At 53.4% G+C, this 23127-nt stretch overlaps 1 protein-coding gene across 1 annotated transcript in view; it reads left to right on the top strand.

Annotated features, from left to right (window-relative positions):
* Prex1 (phosphatidylinositol-3,4,5-trisphosphate dependent Rac exchange factor 1) overlaps window positions 1–23127 on the top strand; it is a 147501-nt gene that overhangs the window by 52380 nt on the left and 71994 nt on the right. Inside the window, exons 2-3 of the mRNA XM_055596098.1 lie at window positions 13495–13566; window positions 16266–16388. Of these exons, the coding sequence (XP_055452073.1) occupies window positions 13495–13566; window positions 16266–16388 (195 nt within the window). The remainder of the gene's footprint in view (window positions 1–13494; window positions 13567–16265; window positions 16389–23127) is intronic.

The raw sequence follows: 23127 nt of genomic DNA on the forward strand, positions 1-23127 counted from the left end.
CTTGCAGCCAAATGGATCTTGTGCAAGCATTTGCTGACAAGGGGCCTGTCTACCGAAAAATACCTCAGTTTGGACTCTCATACGACCTACCGTCCAAAACACAGCCTGCCCTGTTTTTGTAAAAGTGACTCTGGCCTAAGCGTGTTGGAGGCCAGAGGCCAGGGAGCCAGGAGGCAGCCATTATGTTCCTCTCTTCTCCCACGTTCCCCCTTAGTAATCACATGGGCCCTATTTTCAGTCTACTATCACCTCGCACCTCTTCCCAGTCCCTCCTCCACACTCAGCCTGGTCCCTCGCCTGCTTAGAACTCTCTGACTCCCACCTAACCCAGAAGAAAGTCAAAGATTCTTTGTTGGCCCACAGGGCGCTACACACTGGTTTCCTGCTGGGCCTCTGGGTCCATTTCTTCCATCATTCTTGCCCCTATGTTTCAGCCTCGCTGTACTTTGAACACAGGTGGGTTGCTGCTACCTCAGTGCCTTTGCACGTGCTATTTGTCCTGTGTCAGGAACAGACTCCCTAGATGCCCACAAGCTGATTCTTCAGCTTCATTTAGGTATCAGCTTGGACGCTCCTGTTTTTGTTTCTCACTGTTCCTGCTTGGCCACATCATGTCAAGGTCACATTCAGGGCCTCTCTCAAGTCTATTGTTGGAGGGAAGCGACACACAGCAGCAGTGTCTTTGTTCCGTGGGCTGTGTCACATGTGAGACTGGCACAGGGGAGCCTGGTAATACCTACTAACTGTAAAGCAAATGTTTGTGGATATGTGTGGTGAGTGGGAGACGTATGTCATAACCAGTGGACCCCCTGGCGTAGCCAACGCTGGTCTCTTTCTGTGGAGAGTCCTCGTCTCAGCTTTCACCTCACCACACCCCAACCTTTTCCTTGTTTGCTTCAGAATCTGAGAGTAGACAGACTTCCTGTTCCCCCTTCTTCACAGAGAGGACCCATGAGGAAGGTGGCTTCTCTCTCAACGAAGGGCCCTAAGGCACAGTTTCCATGTGGGCAGCTCTGGGTAGGGCCTCAGCCTGAGCCACCATGCAGGGGTAGGCCAGTGACTCAGGAACCGGTCTCATCTCTTAAAGCCTTTTTATATGAGTGAGTGCTCAGGCCCAGGTTCCTGCTTAGTGCTGCATGGGCTTGTGTGTACCTCAGTGAGGGTCAAGAACATCTCCAGTGGTTAGAGGCCAGGAGCAGATTCCCAGGCCCATGGAGAGGCTGTGGCCAGGCCATGTTCAGAACCCAGGGCAGCAGGTCCCGGGTAGTGATTGCAGCACTGTCCGAATTGTGCAGATGGGGAAACTTAAGTCTCAGAGAGAAAGGGGGGTCACCCCAGATCACCAGCCAGCATGTATTTCCCCTTGGGTCTTGGAATTGATGCTGTGTATGGGGGAAAAGGAGTTTCCGCCCTCCTTTCCTACTCTACTTTTCCCCTCCCTCCCATCCACTTTCCTATCCTTTATCCATCTATCTACCCACCCATCTGTCAGTTTGTCCACCTACCCATACACTCACTCAATTGTCCGTCCGTCCATCCATCCATCCATCCATCCATCCATCCATCCATCCACCCACCCACCCACCCATCCATCCACCAACTCATCAAAATGTATTATGCCAAGTGCTGGCTGCTAGTTGTAAATCAAAATGTGAATGAGGAGGGAGTGAGCCTGGGCCTTCCTGTGGCTCCAGAAGGGCTAGGCTTGGGGAATGACCCTATATTGATTGAGGGACTCAAGCTGTAGTTTCAGCTGTGGTGATGTTAAGTATGTATGCAGAATGTAGGAGGTGAGCAGCCCCACCTCTGGCCAGAGCTGAACTAGGAGCAGGTGACCTGCTTAGGGAGAACAGGGATGCTGCAGGCCTTGGAGGAGCAGCTGGGCCATGGCTTCAAGGAAAGAAGGGTGCTGTGTATCTCCATGGGTGAGTGCTAAGAATAGGTTCCATCTATCCGTCCGTCCGTCCATCCATCCATCCATCCATCCATCCATCCATCCATCCATGTCTTTTTGGAGACAGGTTTTCTTTTTGTAGCCCTGACTGTCCTGGAATTTGACCTGTAGACCAGGCTGGCCAGGTCCTCCGTGCAGGAATGTACTTTAAGATAAGAGAGGTTTGAGCCAGGTGGTGGTAGCACACACATTTGATCCCAGCACTTGAGAGGCAGAGTCAGGCAGATATCTGAGTTTAAGACCAGCATGGTCTACAAAGTGAGTTTCAGGATAGCCAGGGCTACACAGAGAAATCCTGTCTTGAAACAAAACAAAACAAAAATAACAAAGTAAAACAACACAAAACAAAAGCTTGGTCAAGCTTTGAGGCTTGGTCAAGTTGGTTTCCAACTCAAACCCTATCACAAGAAATCGTCTTACGGGGCAGAAGGGATCCTAGTGGAGCCAAAATGAGCTGGGAATAAAGAAAATTGGTGCCTCAACAAAAGCCTCAAACTCACAGAGATCAGCCTGCCTCTGCCTCCCAAGTGCTGGGATTAAAGGTACACACCACCACCATTTCCTAGCAACCTCCATGCTTTTCCTTCCCCATGACTGTAACAAGTCACCATAAAGTTCATGCTTAAAACAACAGAAACTTACCACATGTTTCTAGAGGTCAGAAGTCTGAACTGTGCTTTGGGAGCTAAAGTCAGGTTGTCCACGGAGCCTCTGTGGTAAGAGGGATTCCTTGACCTGCCTTTCCAGCTTCTGGAAGCTGATCACAGCCCACAGTTTGTGTCTTTAGGCCAACTCTGCATCTGACCCTTGATCTTCTGCCTGCCTTTGGGTCCTTAGATGACCTTGGACCCACAGACAGTCTGGCTGCACTCTCTATTTCAAGGTCATTTCCTCCATCCCATAGCTTGGGAGCTCACTGTCAGCCTGCCTCAGTGGCCCAAGGCTGGTGGGCCTCCCCAAGAGCTCCATGTTGGCCACAGTCACTGGGCCCCTTGATCTCCCCTGAAAGATGTCCTTCTCTTCACCTGATTGCTGAAAGTTAGGCTGGTGTAGACCCTGGGGACAAACAACCTGTTCCAGAGCCTGGGGGAATGGCTTTTATGCCATTACCTCATGAGGAGTCAGAGGTGGGAAGTGAGTGACAGTTGGGACATGAGACTGGGCCAGAGTGGATGCTGCAGAAGGTCACTGCCTGGATACTGGACAGCCCAGAGGTTGGATCTCAGCTAAGTCCACTACGGAGGATGCTCTAGAACAGTGGCCTCAGTCCATCTTTTTTTTGGTGTGGTGGGGTAAGGCCTATGGACGAGGCAATGCCAGGGAAGCCGTGGGCAGCTTTGCTCACGCCCGAGGGACAGCAGGGAAACCCTGGCGGTCTGATCTTGAGGCCTGCTCTGTGTCCAGGAGCCTCTGCTGCCTTGGAATCCCCTCCCCATGGTCACAGCTGCTGCTGCACAGAACAAACAAGAAAACCCCCAGCCGCATGGCTGCATGGCCGCTGCCCCCCTCCTGTCCCGTTTGGAACACCGCTATTGTCACCCTTTCTTTTGTGCCTTGTTTCCTGGTTCTCCACAGTTCCTTGTAGAGTGAGGGGCTGGACTAAAGCCTGTCCAGGGACAATTGTTTGGGGAGATGGGGGTGGAGGGGGGAAGAGCTAACCCTTGGACCTGGGTGTGGGGGGGATCCCAGAGCAATTGTCTCAGATGTCAAGTGTCAGCGCCATTGAGAGCAGTGTATCCCATCCATTGTCCTAAAGTGCAGGAACAGTCGGACCCAGGAGGCCAGCTGCCCCGCCTTGGGCTCTGGGGCCGTTGAGTGACTGGCTCCGCTTTGTCCTCAAATTCCGGCAGGAAATGCCACCTAAATCAGGCCTGTTCCCAGACATTGCTGACTTGTGGGCTTGTCACTTGCTCCCAGCTACCTGCCATGCACGCAGGCTTCTGTGGCCGAGGCAGAGGTCTCTCAGGGTGCTTTTTCCCCACTTTGTCTCTCCAGGCTTTTGTTTTTGACAGTGTGTCCTATATTCTGCATATAATAATAGTCCTCTGGACTCAGGGTTCAAGCAGTCAGAGTTGGTCATCATCACCGCTGCTGGGATTATTTCAGCACCTGAAAAGAAGCCTTTGGGGCCATCCTATTTCCCTTCTTCCCAGAGGAGGGAGCTGAGATATAGACAGGGTACTGCTCCTTATGTTTCCATTCCTCAGAAGAGGGAGGCAAGGCCCAGAAAGGCTGTTGGGACACACAGCAGGCTGGGGCACAGCCAGCGCTTGAACCCCAGACGCACATTCTAGTGGCAGTTTTGTTAGCTGGGTCAGCTGGCTCATACCTAGGCAGTATCTGGAGGCAGTTTTGGTTGTCTGGGTGGAGGGAGAAAACCAGGGAAGCTACCCATAGAAGAAATTACCCACCCATATATCAAGGTGGCAAGTCCTACACATGAGTTCCACCCCCGTCTCTGCAGAAACCCCAGACAATCAAACGTCAAACATGGTGGAGAACCTCTGTCTTAATCCACTGTGGTGACCCCATTGTTCACAGGAAAAAGAAGCCGAAGGGCTCAAAATGGAAAGGGAGTTGCTGGGGTCTGAGTAGGAGGGACTCAAGGGTAGGTTATGGATCTAGGGGATAACAGTGAGGAGACTCAGCAGGCGAAGGTCTGTGCTCCATTAGTGATGTCTACCCCGGGTGGGTTTGGGAAGCCTCCTCAGGCTTTGTGTGGGTGGGAGAGGGTTTCGCACTCATGACCACCCCCATAGTCAGGAGAGGGAAGGCAGCAATGAGCATGTGGGATGGGAGAACTGAGGGAGCTTGCCCTGGGGGAAGGTGGTACGTGCGTGGGCTTGAACTACCTTCAGCTTTATGGGCACTTGGAGATCCATGTGCCCATTTTCCCAAAGGATTGGGGCATTAATGGGATGTCTGATATTCAGACTTAGGCACAAAACCCTCTGTAGGCCCAACCGAACAGTGTGGGTTGCCGTAGAGCAGGAGCTGAGTGGGCCTTGGGTGCGGACTGGCAGGGGAGGAATGGGTGGGGCTGGGTGGGGGAGGCTGCTTCCCTCTGCGGCCTCCCCTCCCCCAGCGTTGCTTGGCTCACAGCGGGTTGAAGCAACTTGGGTTTTACCTTAAGTTCCTCTCTGGTGGGGCATCAGGTCTGGAAGGGGGATGGGCTAAAAGATATTGGAGCTTCGAGATTGACTGATGGGTCTGATGCACCTGATGTACTGAGGGCTTCACCCTAGGCTCTCACACACCACAGCAGCTTAAGTGGACAGACCAGCTGATGGGTGGACACAAGTGCAGTCCCTGGTGTGGGACTGTTCACCAGTGCGACTGTGGAGGAAGCAAAACAGTGGAGGGGCAGGGGCTTTAGACAGGACAGTCTAGGAAGCCCCAGGGCCTCTGCCTGGAATGCACTTTCTTCCAGATACCGCCCAGGGTTCCCCATCCCTTTGCTCAGACACCAGCTTCTCAGACAGCTTGCCCCAGTCTCTCATCGGAGCAGCTGGCTGTCTAATCACACAGCCAGCCCACTGGTTCCAGGAAGCCTAGGTAGTGAGCAGGTCACCTTTACAAGAGAGACAGCGTTGACTCAGAGGTGCTGGGTGCCTCCCGAGGCCGGGGGTGGGGACAGTCTGCTGGGCTCCGGCAGGGTGTACAGGGTGGGGCAGGTGACTTTCTTGTTGATGACAGGCCACACCGTCCTCTGTCACTGCAGCAGACTCGGGGAGGCAAAGGTAGCTAAGTTCAGGATGGAAAACACAGACTACGAGAGATACCAATAATCTAGGCCTAGTGGTAGGGGCCCGTCATCCCTGCTGTTTGAGAGGCTGAGGGAGGAGGTACAAGTTCTAAGCCTGTGTGGCCTACAGAGCGAGTTCAGGGCTAGCCTAGGCAACCTATGGAACCTTGCTGTGTCAGTCTTGTGCCATGACAGAATACCCCGACAACAGCAATTTAAGGAACAGAAGGCTTGTTCTGGCCCACAGTTCCAGGGTGCAGTCTGCCATGGCGGCAGAAGCTCGAGGCCGCTGCTCACGCTGTATCTGCTGTCTCCTTTTCGTGTAATCCAGCACCCCAGCCCATGGAATGGTGCCCGGCCCCCACGCTCAGGAGGGGTCTTCCCACCACAGCCGAACCTAGAGAATCCCTCACTGGGCACGCTTAGCAACTTGTCTGCTAAGGTGGTTCTAGACCTTGTCAAGCTGACAGTACTAGAGTAGCCATTGCACTGTTACAGAAGCCGAGCGGGGAGCCGGGATGTAGCTCAGCAGTAGGTGCTTGCCCAGCACCATGAGGTCCCGGGCTCCGTCTCAGGCACTGCAAACAAGCCTGAGCCACACAGGGACCAACAGGGCGGGGTGCGAGGGTGTGTGCATGCCGGTGGTGTGGTCACACTGGGTGTCTAGCTCCTCAGTGGTGGCTGACAGATGCCTGAAGCTTTCTCAGGAAACACAGTGATAGGAACCTGTCCACGTCCAGTTCCCACTCCCCGTAGACCCCTGTAATCTGCGGGGGCGGGAGGGGGGCTAGGCGCGCTCCATTGTCTCGCATGTTTTCTGTGCATACGCCACTCCTGGGTGTCAAGTGTTGGCTTCTGTAGTGCTGGCTGCAGCTGGAGCGCTTACTCTTCCCCTGATTTATAGAGGAGGTAACTAAGGCCTGGGGTGGGGGCGGGTGAGTCACTGGCAAAGCTAGACCCTTGCAGCTCCCTCTGCACTGCTCAGCGTTCGTTCCTGGCCCCGACAGGCCCCGTTCCTGCGCTCGTAAGGCTCAGGCAGTTTATTGAGCCAAAAACGAAATTGAGACCCTGTGTGCTCCCCTGTCCCTGGTTATTGTCCCGGCTGAGGGATCATCAGTGGCTTTTCTCCAGGTCATTAAGTGGACTTCTGTCTCACGAAATTGTCATTACATAGCTGTGCCGGCCTGGGATGTTGCTATCCCTTGGGTGACAGGAAAGCGGGTCATTCGAGGACATAAGATCCTCCTAGGATCCAAACCAGGACTGGGGCCCTTGCGGGGTCACTGGGTGTTTGGGGGGACCTCCCCATGTCTGGCTGTGGGGTTCTGCAGGGAGCAGGCTGTGGCAGCCCTTCTGCCGACCAGTGTTAAACTACTGTTCTTCCTGACTTTGCTGCCAGGGCGCTATTGGTCCATGAGTCTCTGCTCTCTTGGACCCTTGGCCAGCTGGTCATAATGGGCACCGAGTCCCACCGGCATTCTCTTTCCTTTGTGCGTGGTGTGATGTGGGCGGGTCTCCCACCAGGCCTCTCAGATTTCACCATATGTCGAGTGAGGTCACCCCGGCCAAGGTGTGGGTGTCCTTGGGGACAGGGTCCCTGTCCCCCAGCAGCTCACGTGGCCACTGTCTGTCCCTAGGAATGAGTTCAGGGCTCTGCTCAGTCCTGCATCTCTGGGGAGCGATGTATCCCCCCTGGGTTGTGACTGTGGTTCCTGACAGATGGTGTGGGTCCCCAGGCAGCTGCCTTCCTGCCTTGAAAGCTGGGGCCATCTGTGGCCAGCAGTCACTCACTGGAGAGGCGTGTTTGGGCTGGGTTCTCACTACCGGGCCAGACCACCGCACCCTAGTCGTGCGGCTCTGAGTGGTGCTTCACAGCTGGGCGCCCTCAGTTCCCCGCCTGTGAAACGGCACACAGGAGAGAGCCTCGCTCCTGGAGCTGAAGGTTCAGAGCTAGGTTGCTAATGATGGTACACCCATGTAGTCACAGCGGCTTCGGAGGCCGAAACAGGGGGATCACCAAGCTCAGTAGTTCGATGTCAACCTGTGTGACATAGAGAGACCCAAGACCTGGTCTCAAAACAAAAGAAAAGCTAAAATAAAACCGGAACAACCTGAAACACTATGGTCCTGGGGCAGCAGGTGTGATAGGATAGCTTCCAACTTCTCTCCCTTATTTCTCACCCTCCCTCCCGGCCTTCCTCCTTGCATGGGGCTTCCTGAGGCCACACCATGGGCTGGGCACAATGCAGCAGAGACAGTCGTGAGTGAACCCATTCTCTGTCCCCTTGAGTGGACCCTCAAGTGGCTGTGGAGTGCAAGGCTCTGCGGATAGCCTCAGGCACCCAGAAGTCCTGTTCCATGGTGTGCAGATTACCCCACTGCTGGGCACTCGTGTGTGTGTGTGTGTGTGTGTGTGTGTGTGTGTGTGTGTGTGTTCAAGGAAGGCCATTCTAGGGATGACTCCCATTCACTTGGCCCATCAGACGGTGAGTGCCAAGGCCTCGGTGGAGCTGGGCTTCGAGGAGGCCAGGAGGCTGGGGCTGGTGTGGAGGCAGAAGAATTGTGTCCTCGCAGGGTTACACGGACAGGTGAGGCTTCTGTCTGGGTTGTGATGGGTGCCTCCTCTGAGAAAGGCTCTTTTGGCCTTGCAGTTGTGGCAGAGACATCACTGACTGATCATGCTCATCTTCTTGCTGTGCCCTAGCTCTGCATGGGGACCTTGAAGACATGTCCATTATGTGTCCCACACGTATCTGGGGCCCACTGTCCCTGTTCAGGTTTTTGCTCAGTGGTTTTGGTTCCTCCCTAGGGCTCAGTTTACCTTATCTGTAGAATCGACAGACAAGGTCTCTCTTGTGGTCTGAGGTCCTGGTGTGTGAACCATTGAGAGCCTGCGAGCCTCCGTCTGGGTGTGGGGTCAGGAGAGCTCTGTCGAACTGCTTGAACTTGGCTCAGTCAAGCCATTGGTCTATTTGATGCTCATTAGTCAGGAGTCTGTGTCCCTAATTTGTATCCAGCCATTTCACCATGCAGCGGTTTGCACACCTGAGTCAGGCAGCCTCTCTGTCCCCAAGGGGACTCACACACCGAGCCTGGCAGATGGAGCTGCTCTCCCAGAAGAACTCAGTCACCCTGCACCCTGGGGATGTGTTCATGGAGGCCTTGTTGACGGTGGGACACTTGACACTGGGCGCAGTATTGGTAGTATGGCAGTCACTCATGTTTGAGATTAGACAAGGAAAGGAACAGCTTTGGTTACCAAGAATCACACAAAAGAAGTGGCCTAGCTGGGAGTAGGCACACCAGAAAGCATGGAGTGGGGGGAAAAACAGCCATTTGCATCGTGGAGTGAGTCACATGGTGGGCCACACAAGCCTCATGCCATGTGGAGAGATGGCACCTTACTTGCTGGTCAGTAGGACCAGAGATGGAGGCTCTAGGAAGCGGGGCTCTTGATGTTCAAGTATTCAAGGTCCCAAGAACTATGGCTGAACAGGAAAAATAGGTGTGATTGACTAGTGATGTCAGCTCCAGTAGAGCAGGAGGTAGACCTGGTGGTGGGCTTGCTGTCTCCAGCAAGCTTCTGTTCCAACACCTCCCACTTTCCTGGAGTGTGCCCTGGTCAGGTTCTTCATCTCTGTGGGTCAGCTCCTGCCTGGTATGGCTGAGACCTGCTCCTAGCCCTGCCCTGCACATCGAGGAGGGCTCTGGGCCCAGAATTGTCACCTGGCATTGCTTAGAGGTGCACGTGAGCACGGGCAGGGTGGAAGGCTATGTGGGATTGAAGAACATGGCGTCCTGGTGGCACCTCCCAGCTGCTTACCTCTGCGGCAGGTTCATCTGTGCTTCACCGCACCGGAGTTGATGTTCACACAGTAACATGGCTAAGGCAGACGCATCCCTTCGAGTACTGCTGGGACCCCTGTGTTCTCAGTCTCTTGTGACTGTGGCTCAGACCAGGATATACAGGATATATACTGTTTCCCAGTGCCCCAGGTCTCCAAACACAGCTGGTCAGCCTGTTCCACCAATCCTGGCTCTGTGGTTGGCCTTTCAGTAGCCCTCGCCTGGCTAGCGTTTGCCCAAGCTGCGTAATGATGGGTCTGCCATTTCCTGCATCCTTGATGTATGTCATAATTGTTGTCATTATTGGGATGAGAGGGCTGGTTGGATGCCGGGGGACGGGGTGGTCCAGCAGTGGACAGGACCCCGGGGAGCCACAGGGAGCATCTTAGGATGCTGTCCTGCTTCAGGGAGGTCCCCAAGATGTGAACTGCAGCCATCTTAAGTCCCCTGGCCTTGGGCAGGGTCGCTCAGAGGGACCCTCAACAGCCCCGCCAGCACAGAGGATGCCAGCACCACCTGCAGGGTGGTGGAGCTGCGTTGCTGTGCTTGGGCCCAGAGCCCCTGCTGGCCCATTCTTTTCAGGTCACGAGCTGTTCCTGGTGCCCAGTGCCCGTCATGTTGGCTTGCGTGCACGTCCTCTGTGGGTGGCCCGAGCCTCCCATTGTCCCTGCACAATAGCAGTAGCCCAGCTCCTGTGAAGGAACCGGGACAGGAAGCCCCATCTAGGTCAGCCCAGTGGCACTCAAGCTTCCTGCCCGCCCGCCTGGGCGCCTGTGCTGGGCGGGGCTACTATTGTCTGCCTGTCTGGGTGACTGGAGACTGCTTCCCTTCCCGAGGTACCCCAGGTCTGGCTGCTGCATCTTCTAGGAGCCTCTGCCCACAACCATTCCTACTGTGTCCTTTCAGAAAGCAGGTTCAGCTGTTCCAGGGGCTTGAGCTGAGACTCCTGCCCTGCATCAGGCTCCTCATGTTCTTAGAGAGTGTACTGTGGGCCAGGTAGTGCACTCTGCCATGAGGGTCCAACTTTGAGAAGAGTTGTGAAGTCCCTGCCTTCCTGACCTACAACACACACACACACACACACACACACACACACACACACACACACACACTGACACACTGACACACATACAGACACCATACATACATAAATACCACACACTGATACACTCACACACATACACACTGACACACGCACACATTCCGAGCTCCATATTTGGGAGAGAGTAAACTGAGATTCAGAGAAGCTAGTTCACCTTCTTGAGGTCACACAGCAGGATGGAGGAAGATCTGTAGTTTACACCAAAACCCCGTGTTTCCATACCTGACCTCTGTAGAGGTTAAGATTCCCAGCCCCGCTCCCATTTTATCATGGCCAGTTAGACTCTTAAAAGTGTATGTTGTTTTAATCATTCAAGGTAAGGAGGTAACAACCGCAGAAGGCAAGGAGGGCTTCTTGGAAGAGGTGATTGATGGATAAGATAGAGCTGGTTCAGGGAAGAATTGGAGGGGAAACAGGTCAGCAGGAAGAACATCTACAAAGGTCCTGGGGCAGGCTTGAGAGTGTGTGTGGCTCCAGTGTGGGAGGGTGGAGTGCCACGGAAGGTCTGGACTTAAAAAAAAAAAAAAATACAGTAGTATTAGTTGCTTTTCTCATTGCTGAGAAACAAGAGTTGACCAGAATAACTTAGGGAGTTTGCTTTGGTTCACAGTTCAAGGATACAGTGCCCATCATGTCGGGGGTGGGGTGGGGTGGGTGTGGCATGGTGGGAGGAGTGAGAACTGGTTCTACTGCACCAGCTGTGAGGAAGCAAGAGAGAGGAATGCTGGTACACCGCTTGCTTTCTGCTTGTTATTCGTCCGGCACCCGAGCCAGATTGTCGCTCATGATGAGGGTCGTGAGTGTGGCTCCTTGGTGATTTTTTAGGTCAAGTCAAGACCGTAAGCTTCAGAGCCGCCAGTCACGGAGAGTTAAGCTGAGCATTGACTGGATCTGGTCAGTGTATTTTAACAGATCTTGAGGGACCGGAAGGCTGAACCCCCTGGAGGCAGAGGCATCGCTGACCAGGAGGGCTGGGACTCTGAGGGACTGTGGGAAGTTAGGACTGAGACAGCCATGGTTGGGGTGCGTGTGGACCTGGTAGATGGGGCTTCCTGATGTCTGCACTCCCTGGAGCCACGTGGACCACATGCTCATCAGTTAACTTAATGGCATTTAAAGTGCAGCGCCACCTGTGGTCGCCTGTGGCTTGTAGGTGGAATCAGGGGCACCTCCGCCTGTGGCCTGCCCGTGGACATCAGCCGGTGCTGCTTCACGAAGGCCCTGTTTACAAGGACAGTATGGGCGTCAGTCCAGGTGACAGAAAAGGATCCGTCAGCAGGGTTGAAGGGCCAGCCACTCCCCTGCCACCTGCTTCGGCCTCCCCTGGCATCTCCCTGGCACCTCCCTGGTACATCTCCTTAGGCCGGTGTGGTGGGACCGGCTCTCAATTAACTCAAAGTGGGGAGACCGCACACTTGCCTGGCCCACTGGGCCCTCGCTGTAACTGGATGTGACAGGTTGAGAGCTGATTGGTCCCCTGGGCTGGAACAAGCCCATGGACTCATTTTCCCAGGTGTCTCTATGTGACCGCTGCCCAGTCAGCCTGGGCTAGGCCTCACATCTGAACCTGAAGTCTTTTTGGGAAACTGGCCTCAGTTTCCCTCAGGTGCTTGCTTGGGTCTCTCTCCCCCATCCTTGGCCACCCTGCAGCCTCCACAGCAGCATCTCCTCTGCTCTCTCTCTCTCTCTCCCACTCAGGCTCTATGGCTGCCATCCCGTCTCCTTAGCACACCCTGATTCCTCCACTGTGGTCTCTCTGCTCTTAAAAAACCGCACTCATGACATCAGCTTCCTCTCAATAGCAGTGTCTTCCTCTAGCCCTGCAAAAGGCACATCTGTAATCCCAGCACTGGGCGGGGGGCGGGGGGGGCGGGCGGTACGGAGGCAGGAGGATTGCATATTAGGCAAAAGATAAGGAAGGGTGGAAGGGAGGGAGGGAGGGAAAGTGAATTGGGAGACATGAAAAAACTCCTAATTTCTTCTTCTGCTTCTTCTTTTTTAATCAAAAAAGGAGGGGGCTGGTCTAGAGACGCAGCCCAGTGGCGAGGTACCCATCTAGCATGCACAAGGACGTGGAATATCATCCCAGAATCCCCCCCCCCTCAAACCCGTCATCACATCTGGTGACACCAGCTGGCCATCCTCTCCCCTGCTCCAGTGTGTAGGGGACAGGCACTGCCTCTGAACCCGTGTGAGCACTCGGTTGGCTTGGAGTGTCCTGCAGTTTTAGTGTTGTGAAGAGACAGTGAGAATAGTTGTGTGTGTGCCTAAACACATGCTTGTACATGTGACCATCTGTGATCCCAGGAGCTGCCGTTACCCTGGGGGACAGTGAGGACCTCAGAGGGGTAGGGCTGGGGTATAAAAGAGATGGCGTCATGTTCTTGACATTTATATATATATATATAATATATATATTTTTTTCTTTTGAGTCCTATAAATGCCTTAAAGCATGAAAAGAGAAAACGCCACAGTTGGCGGTCATTGTTGAGTGGCCTGCGAGCTATCTGGATGAGGAAGCAAGCAGGAGGGTGTGTGTCTCTTTGGGCTGTAGGTTCCTGGGGGCGGGGCCTCTGCGTTTGTAGTGCCACACTGGGCCAGGCATTGTATTGTAGATACTCAATAAGCCTTTGGCTGACCAGCAGTGTGCAAGTGTGTGTGCGCGTCTCTGTGTGTGGCGGCCCAGGAAAATAGCCTGTCATCCAGGGAGCCTTTACGTCCTCGTCCCTATACCTCAACTACGCAACCTGTCAGGCCCTGGTCAGCATTTGAACCGCTGCCTCTCTGGCAGGGGCATCTGGAATTGGAGATGCAGCCACTTATCACTGCTTGCTTGTGTTTCCGCAGGCATTCCTGCAGCGGATCCGGCAGAACGTGGCCGACTCCGTGGAGAAGGGCCTCACAGAGGAGAATGTCAAGGTGAGGACGGGGCCGTTGCTGCTGCTGCTGCTGCTGCTGCTGCTGGCTCTGCTCCTTCCAGGAGACCTCATTTGCTGGCACTGCCTGCCCGCACCCCCAGCCTGCCCTCAGCAACCCTGCAAGGAATGTCTCCACTGGGAGTGGGGAGTGTCCATCCCAGGCCCCATTCTCCAGTCCAGAGACGCCGAATGGCTGTCTTTCTTACTTCCTCCTCTCCAGCTTGGTGCCTCTGGAAAAGTCCCTCCCCAAGTGTCCAGGGAGCCTGGCTTTGCCATCCTCCTTCTCCTGTAGTGGGCACGGACTGTCAGGACAGGCCCAGGAGTCACTGGGCCAGCTTCGTTCTGGCTGTGGCGCTCAGGAGTCTGGGCAGTATCAATGGGCCGTCTGTGTGCCTCGGAGGCCGGTGCTGGCCAGCGCTCTGACCTCGATTTCTAGAAACCTTTTATTTTGTGTTCTGAATGGCCTGGTTCAGGGGGAAATGGGTATGAGGGATATGTGCATCTTAAGGTACCCAGAATTTACCGTATATGATGTCCTGGCTCTTGGCCAGTCTTGTGTATGTTGGCAATTCTAAGCCTGCTCTTTTGCTCTGCTGTTAGGCAGTGCCGCTGCACAGCTGGTCCTAGGGGATGGGATGGCGGGGATGGGGAAGGTATGTCTGTATTCAGGGACCTATGTGCTTCATTCATTCACTCATTCATTCATCACTCAACAGATATCCACAGAGCACCTACAGTATATTGATTTGTTACACACTCTTAGAGCTTGGAAGCTGTTATTGTCACTTAAAATTGAACCTTGTTAGTTTTTAAGAAATTGCCTTTTTGTCAAGTCTTAACCTCCACCCAACAGGGGATACAAGTCCTGAGGGCTTGGTTGAACCACCCCTGGGTTCACCAGTGAAGGGAGCATCCACACCTAGCAGGCTCTCTGCCCCTTCTAGCCAGCCCCCCTCCCCCCAGTGTAGCTGTGAGGATTCCACTGCCATTGATGTTTTTGTCTTTTCTTTCTTTTTTCTTCTTTTTTTAGAAGACAGGGTTTCCCTCTGTAGCCCTGGCTGTCTTGGAACTCACTCTGTAAACCATGCTGGCCTCAAACTCAGAGATCTGCCTGCCCCTCCTCCCAAGTGCAGGGTTCAGAGGTGTTCGCTGCCACACCCAACCCTGTTTCTGCCTGTTCTTTTTTTTTTTATTAAAATTTTATTTTTTATATTAATTACAGTTTATTCACTTTTTATCCCAGATATAGTCCCCTCCCTCATCCCCTCCCAGTTCCACCATCCCTCCCTCATCTCCTTCTATGCCCCTTCCCAAGTCCACAGAGTCCTCCTCTCCTTCCCTCTTACCCTAGCTTATCAGGTCTCATCAGAACTGGCTGCATTGTCCTCCTCTGTAGCCTGGCAAGGATGCATCCCCTTCAGGGGGAGGCAGTCAAAGAGCCAGCCACTGAGTTCCTGTCAGAGACAGTCCCTGTTCCCCTTACTAGGGAACCCACTTGGAGGCTGAGCTGCCATCGGCTACATCTGAGCAGGGGTTCTAGGTTATCTCCATGAATGGTCCTTGGTTGGAGTATCAGCCTCAGAAAAGATTCTTGTGCCCAGATTTTTTAGTTCTGTTGCTCTCCTTGTGGAGCTCCTGTCCTCTCCAGGTCTTTACTGTCTCCCCTTTCTTTCCTAAGATTCCCTGCACTCTGCCTAAAGTTTGTTTATGAGTCTCAGTATCTGCTTTGATACAATGCTGGGTAGATTGTGCCTGTTCTTAAACTTTTCTGACAGTGAGCTCATTTGTGTCTGGTGTCTTTTGCCACCGTACATCTGTGGGGTTTGTGTGTATTGCAGTGTGCAGTCCTGGCTCATGCTTTTTCCTGGCTCTGTAATATTCCATACTGTGACTGTGGCACGGTCTGTTCTCCCATGAGTGAATATTTGAGCTGTTTCCATTCTGGGTCTATTTATCATTTCTGTGTATGCCTTTTGAGCGGGCATCTCTTGTTTCTTTTGGGTATGCACTGAAGGGGCAGATAATTTTTGCAGCCCTTTCCCAAAGTAAGTATAACAGCAAGGTCCAGAATGTTACCTTCAACACAACCAGGTTCAACCATGTCCACTGAATTACGCTGACAGGAGAGTGAACAATGGTCAGATGATTCTCCTGACCTCCTTCATGTGACGGGCAGCCCCCGCTTGGGTGGTGGAGGGGGCGGGCTTCTGGCTGCTCTAGGCCTGGCAGTAACTGAGGAGTAGGTTCCGGTCCCTGGCCTTGCCCTTCCACCATGCTCTATTGTGGGAGGGTGGCCATGTGAACGTACTCGCTGGTGCGCGTTGTACTGAGGCTGGATATGTCCAGAGCTTCCAAGTGTGGTAGTGTTTGCACACAGAGCGATGCCCTGATGCCTCCACAGCTGGCTGGCTGGATGTCAGCCCTTGCTCTCTGAGCCTCCAGTTCTCAGGGATAAAGCGGGGCCGGGAGCGGTTTCTTGCTTGTGGAGATTGCGTTTTACCAGTGAATGGGACAGTCCAGCCCAAGTGAGCTACTGGCCTCTGCAGCAGCCGCTGGTGGGATCCAAGCCAGCAGCAGCTGCCTGGCGCAGGGAAACCCCACCTTTGATGCCTGTCCATGCAGCCTGGGATGCAGGCTGTTGTGGGAACGTCCTGGCTCCCTCCGAACCCCGATTGACTCTGGCATCTCCGTCCCGTCTAGATCCTCTTCTCTAACATTGAGGACATCTTGGAGGTCCATAAGGACTTTTTGGCTGCCCTGGAGTACTGCTTACACCCCGAGCCTCAATCTCAGCACGAACTTGGGAATGTCTTCTTGAGATTTGTGAGTATGGGGCCTGGGGAGACGGGTCAGAATGCTTCCCATGTAAGCATAAGGACTTGAGTTTGAGCATTTAGTCAGCGTCAGCTCTGCCGTGGACTTTGCGTGCCCATTCCTGTGGTCTGACTCTTCCAGCCACCTCCCAAGAGTCTATGGGGCATGGTCGTGTGCAAAGTTCCTTGGCCTCAGCCTGCTGAGCTTCATTCTAGGCTCTCGGCGACTTACTGTGAGCCCCTGGGCCTCAGTAGCCCTTGTTCTTCTGCCCTGGGTAAAGAGTTTAGAAAGTGTCTTCTCTGATATGCCATAGACCCTCTGGAAATACAAACTTGGGTGCTTCTCTCTTCTTCTAGAACTCTCCATGGCTCTACTTCACCAGGATAAAATCTCCACATTCCCATAGGCCTGCCACTTCCTGGAACCTAACCACCCACCCACCCACACCAGCCTCTTTGTTGGTCTAGAATAGTGGTTCTCAACCTGTGGGTTGTGACCCTTTGCCCCTTTCACAGAGGTTCCCTAAGACCATCAGAAAACACAAGATGTTCACGTTATAATTTATAACAGCAAGCTTACAGTTAAGAAGTAGCAGTGAAATTAATTTTATGGTTGGGGACAGTACTATTAGGTCTCTCTACTCGCTGTAGGGCGTGGCTGGTATACCCTGCCCTCTACCTAGGGCGGGGCTTTCCTCTCCCAGTGCGCCTTCACTATGTAATCCAGACATTTTGGTCCTCCCGCCCCTTTGCCCTCTGCCCCTTCCTCTCCCTCTACCCTGTCTCTCCTCTGTGTCTGCTCGCCTCTCTCTTTCTCCCTGTCTCTCTACTCTTTCTCTCTGTGCTCGCTTTCCCTTCCCTCCTCCCCTCCCTCCCTCCCCTTTAACCTTCTGTGCTTCTTCCAATAAACCTGAATTTATATAATGCAGCCTCATCTCCCCATTAGCTCGTTTCGTTTTGTTTAATCAGTCAACCACAACACGAGGAACTGTATTAAAGCATCGCAGCATTTGGAATGTTGAGAACCTAGAACATTTTAAGCTGCCCCCTTGGCAGGCTTCCCTTATGGCTCGATGGTCTATCCCCATAGGGCAGGCGAGATGGCTCAGTAAGTAAAAACACTTGCTGCCAAGCCTGGTAACCACTGGATCCCGATGTGGGGGAACGAGGGACCCGGCTCGAGTAAATTGTTTTCTGAGCTCCCCACATATACCAGGGCACTCTTGTGTCCAGAGAGATCAGTACACACATACAAACAAATAAGAATTTATTTTATATTATTTTATTTTTTGAGACAGGGTCTCACTCTATAGCTCTGGCTGGCTGGAACTCGCTATGTAGCTTAGGCTGGCTATGAACTCAGAGATCTGCCGAGCTTTGCCTCCTGAGTGCTGGAATTACCACACCCAGCTATAAATAAAAGGTAAAATAAAAAAAGGAGAAAAGACCTAAGAGACTAGCCCAAGCTCACCTTCCCGCTGCATGGGCCAGCAAACAGAGGAAGGACAAATCCAAGGTTGTCACCACATGTGTGACAGCAGAACTGGACTTAGAAACAGCGAACCAGAGCTCTTCAGGTTACAGATTCACGCTCCGAGGTTGAGGCCTCCGCTGCACCTGCCTGCTGGGGTTCCTGTGAACTCCTTTAAAATCGTTTCATTTGAAAACCTCAAGTAAACATGCTTAGTAGGGTGTGTGGTGTCCTTGCATGGGGCGGCTGGGTGGGCACTGGACAGGCTGCTGCTGCTGCTGCAACAGACTGGAGTTGCCCAGGCGACAGCTTGCAGAGTTGCAAGCTTCAGTTCACGCCTCCTACCAGAAACTCACCTACCTGCCCCAGGCCAAGGCCAGCTGAAGAGTCTTGTGTAGGGTGCAGGTCTGTAATCTCAGTCTCTGGGAGGCTGAGGTCGGGTCATCAGGAAGTTCTAGGCCAGACTGGGCTACTCAGACTGTGTCTCAAAGAATGGGGGAAAACAAAACAAAACAAAACAGAGGGAGCGGGATGGAGGAGACACTGACATTGTCTGCACACCTGGCTGAGCTCCCCTCCCCCCTCCTGGAGGCCGAGCCTGCAGCCGAGAAAGCAGCCTCCGAGCTGCTCTGTGTGAGTCAGTGTTTTTAATTTCAAATCACGTTTCAATTTAAAATGTAGCACTGTCGCCCTCTCTGCCCCCATGCTCTGGGAGGGAGGGCATGAGTCATGGCACCTTGGGATTTTTACAGTAGCTGGAGGCAGCTGTGCAGGTGGCTTCGAGGGGGCAGCTGATGAGGTTGCTCAAGGGCCACACCTGTCTAGACCTAAGCTGGTCCCATGTGGGAGGGCGCCAGAATTGGGGTGGCCTTGGGGGCTGTGCACAGTGGCAGTGGAAGGGTCCCACTTCGGGGCAGGTGGTCATTCTCTTACACCCAGGGCTCTTAGCAGGGGTTTGGTTGCCAGTGCCAGGGAACTGCACCAGGCTGTTACTACTGGTGGACCCAAAGGGTCAGCATGCTGTCCACTCGAACCCCAAAGGCCACATCCAGCTTTGTTCCTCATCCCTACCTCCCTGGGAACCCCAGGCAGCATTTAGGCTCTGGGAGTAGGAACTGACCAGGCTACAGACCCTCCTGCCACCTACTCTGTCCTTAGAAAGATCCTGCATCCCCCAAGCCAACCACTGTGTACTGCGTTTACATAGATAAGCACCGAGTGACCCGTTTCTCTAGCAGGGTGCTGTACTGAGTGCTCCATGCATACCAGCTTGCTAAAACTTCAGGACTTCTAGGGAAGGGCCACACACCTGTGTTAGCACCGGGACAGCCAAGGCAGCTGCATTGCCTCAAATGTGCAGCCAGCCTGGACTATGAAGTGAGTTTAAGGCTAGCCTGGGTTAAAGAGTTGGACCCCTCTCCCCCCGGAGACAAGTTCCGGCCATGTCTCAGAACTTCACAGTAGCCTTTGAAGATGGTTACTGCCATTACCTGTTTTACAGAGGGGGAAACTGAGACCCAGAGAGACCAAGTTAGAGTTTAAGTTTAGGTGAGTAGTCAGTGTCAGACCTGGGATTAGGCCTGGGACATTCTGATGCTGGAATCTCAGTGACAACTGACCCCTGACATACATGTAGAACTCGGGGTGCCAGGCATGGTGGTGTGAGCTGGCGGCACGAGGCAGACCTGCCCTCTTAAGCAGGCAGCGTGAAGAGTGACAGATAATTTCAGATGGCCGTGTAGATGGTGATGGATATGAGATGCAGGGGTCATCCAGTGACTTAGGATACTTTTGTGGGTGCTGCTCAGGGTCGGGTGTAGCAAACAGGAACACAGGACATAGGGTGGCTTTTCAGGTAAGCGTCCGGGTGTATTTAGTGTCACGTGCAATATTAGGGACTTGTACCATATAATGGCCAGCTGTGCATGTGAGATTGGAGTTCGGCTGGGTGTCCTGAGTGTCCCTCTTCCAGGACTGAGGTAGGGGGTCCTTGAGGGAAGGTGCTCTGGTTGGTCAAGGGCAGAGGGAGGCCCTAAGGCTGCAGCAGAGTAAACAGTGGGGAGAGGTGAGACAACATGAGACCAGGCCCTGTGGGTTTTTTTTTTTTTTTTTTTTTTTTTTTTTACCAAGGCCAGGATGTTGGGTTTTGTTCTGAGAGTTGTGGTGAGCTTGGATCCTGTGGACCTGTTCTGCCTGCAGAATGTGTGAACAGGTGACAGTGGGAACCCTTGCAGGAAGAGCCTGCCTCTTCCCTCCTGTTACAGGTTCCATCTGCATGGCCCAGCTGCTTTCTGCCCTTCTCCCAGCCTAGGTCATCCTGGCTATGGTTTGGGGGAGTCGTTGTCTCCTGGCTATTCTTGTAGCTGTGACAACCTGCGTGGTTCCCCTGGTGGCTGGAGCTTTCTCTTAGCCCACTGCTGTAGTCCCCTCCCCACCACATCTGTGTGTACAGCCATGTGTCTGTCCCTTCCTGGCAGAACACTTACCTCCTCTGCCCCTTGAGAGGAAACAAGCCTGAGAGGTGCTTGGGTAGCTTGATGTGAGGGCAGCGGGGGACTGAACTGCTGGGTCTGAGGAAGGGGCCATGCTTGTCTTGGTCACTGTCCTACTGCTGTGAAAAGACACCATGACTACAGTAACTCTTACAAAAGAAAGTGTTTGATTGGGGCTGGCTTACAGTTTCAGAGGCTTAATCTGTTTCTGTGTTGGCGGGGAGCATGGCAGCAGGCAGGCAGACATGGTGCTGGAGAAGTAAACTGAGAGGTCTACTTCCAGATCTGCAGGCAGCAGGAAGAGACAGTCAGTGCACAGGGCACTGTGCACTTTTGACACCTCAGAGCCCACCCCCCTGTGACAGACTTCCTCCCACAAGGCAGCACCTCCTAATTCTTTTAAGTAGTGCCGCTCTGTGGTATTCAGTTCTTGGGAGCCCGTGGGGGCCATTCTGATGCAAACCACCACAGTGCTGCTTGCTATTCCTGGCCTCTCCAGGCAGTAGGTTTGGGTTCTGCCCTCCTGGAAGGCGGTGGAAGGGGTGACCCTGGAGACTGTCAGAGAAAGAGCGCCCTGTCCCTTACTTCCCTCTCTGCACCTGTGGCAGACATTACTAATCAATCACAGTGTTCTGTCCCTGAGTCTTTAGGGGTCCTCACAGTGCTTGCCCACAAGCTCCAGCTTTTTTGCCGTTGACTGTTGACTGGGGTTGCCCTGTGGGAAGAGCCAGACCTTCCCTTGTCTTCTGGCCTGGCTCCTTGTGCGGTAGACAGAGGGAGACAGCTTCATTATGTCGAGCCTTGTGCTTTGCATTTTCTTCTTAGAATGCAACTGGTTGCACCGAGTCAGAGGGTCACGACCACCTGTGGTTCCTGTTTTAGGGGATCTGATGCTCTTTTCTGGCCTCTCTGGGCACTGCACTCATATGGTGTACAGAGAAACTCCCTCTCTTTCTTACACACACACACACACACACACACACACACACACACACACACACACTTAAAAAAAAACAGGAGTGGTTAAGAGGATCAGTGACGACAGCACTAATTCAGGCTTCAGTGAAGAAAGGGCTTTTTTTGTTGTGCATGTAAGTGAAATAAATCTTCTGGGGTGTGATTGGTTTCAGGCGTGGCTAGATCCAGGTGTCCCTAGGACATTTTGAGGCGTGCATGCTGGGTAACTGTGGCATTTCTTCTGTCATAGGTCTTTTTGTCATGTGTTGGTTTCTTTCCTAGAGGGTAGTGGTGGCATCTCTTGCGATGGCCGAGGGTAGCTCTTATGTCTCTCGCAGAACGCCATGCTTCCCTAAGGGCCCCCTGCCAGCCACCGTTGCTAAGACAGAGAACTTTCTGAATGGCAGAAGAAAGCAATTGAAGGAGAAACTTGTATTTTGGTTCATGGGTCAGGGGAAGAGGTCCACCATTGGTGGGAAGATCAGGAGGAAGCAGAGCTCTGCCTAGGAGGTTACAGCTGTGAACACCCCCCCACCCCGACTTGATTTCTCTAACCAGGCCCTACCTTCTAAAGGTTCTGCAGTCTCCTGAAACACCAGCTGGAGACCAAATGTTTAAACATATGATCCTGTGGGGGACACTTCACATAACAGCTTTATGATCCCCGATTTTGTCTGTCATTATCTCTGTGGGCTGCCCAGGTTGCAGGTGGAGGCTGGGTCTCCTGGAATCCAGGTGGTTCAGTCGACACTAGCTGATTTGAGCATGAAGCTTGAGTGTTGTAATGCCCAGGTGGTCGGGGGTTCGCCCCATGGTATATGTAGGAGTGCATGCTGGGTAATCGTGGCATTTTTTTATGTTGGTTCTTACTTAACGAAGGGTTTGTATTTGCTGCATATGCTTTTTGTAGCCACCCCTTGGAGTGTACCTGGGGTGCCTGGCAGTGGTTACCATGTGCCGGGGTGTTCTCCTCAGTTCACACTTGTCAGTTAATCCTCCAGCAGCCCAGTTGTCAGGAACCTGGTATTCACAGAAACCAGGGTTTAGGGAGGTAGAGCTCCCTGGCCAGGGTCACTGCCCCTCAGGCAGTGTGGTGCTGCGTGTGCCTCCTCATGATGCTACGGGGTTCCTCAGAGCTAAGCCTGTGGATTTGTGGCTTGAGGTTTCTACCCTAGACATTGCCCTGAGCTGTCATCCTGTCCTGTGCCGTGACCTTGAGAGGGCACTGGCAGGGAGGCTTTGAAGTTTTATGTCCTGGTTCTGTCCCATCAGGAGCTGTGAGATGAGATTTTTCCCCCCTTGCTTTTTGTGTGGACGGGTCAGTACTGACCTCGTGAGGTTATGGTGAAATGACTGTCCACACTTGCAGGGACCCTCAGGATGTGTGCTCAGATCTTCGGAGCCCAGAATGGGTGTGAGTGTGCCAGGCTGGGGCTTCTCTTCATCTGGAAATCCCCATCCCTCCTTCATTTCCCTCTTCTGTCTCCCTCCCAGGCGCCTGTGGAGGAAATGGTCCCCCTGTTGCTCCTTCTTCTGTCTCCCTCCCCCATCTTCCTCCTCTGGCTTCCTCTTTCCTGTACCCTCTGTAGGAAGTATGGGCGTGGGGCCCTTTCAGAAACAGGATGAGCTACCTTGCCCTGCAGACCCACCTCTTCCTTCCTTAGTTTCCTGGGGTCTCTGGTCCATCCTCCACCTATGGTCTAGGCCTCCATCCCCTTTGGGCCTCCCCAGGACATCCTTGTTTGGGGTTTGACTGGTTCTGGGACCCTTTTGGAATGAGGAATGCTTAACTAAAAATTTCCTGCTAAGGGCTGTGTTCTGTCCAGGTC

Source organism: Psammomys obesus, unplaced genomic scaffold (assembly GCF_907164565.1).
Source record: "Psammomys obesus unplaced genomic scaffold, mPsaObe1.curated_primary_1811, whole genome shotgun sequence".
NCBI lineage: Eukaryota > Metazoa > Chordata > Mammalia > Rodentia > Muridae > Psammomys > Psammomys obesus.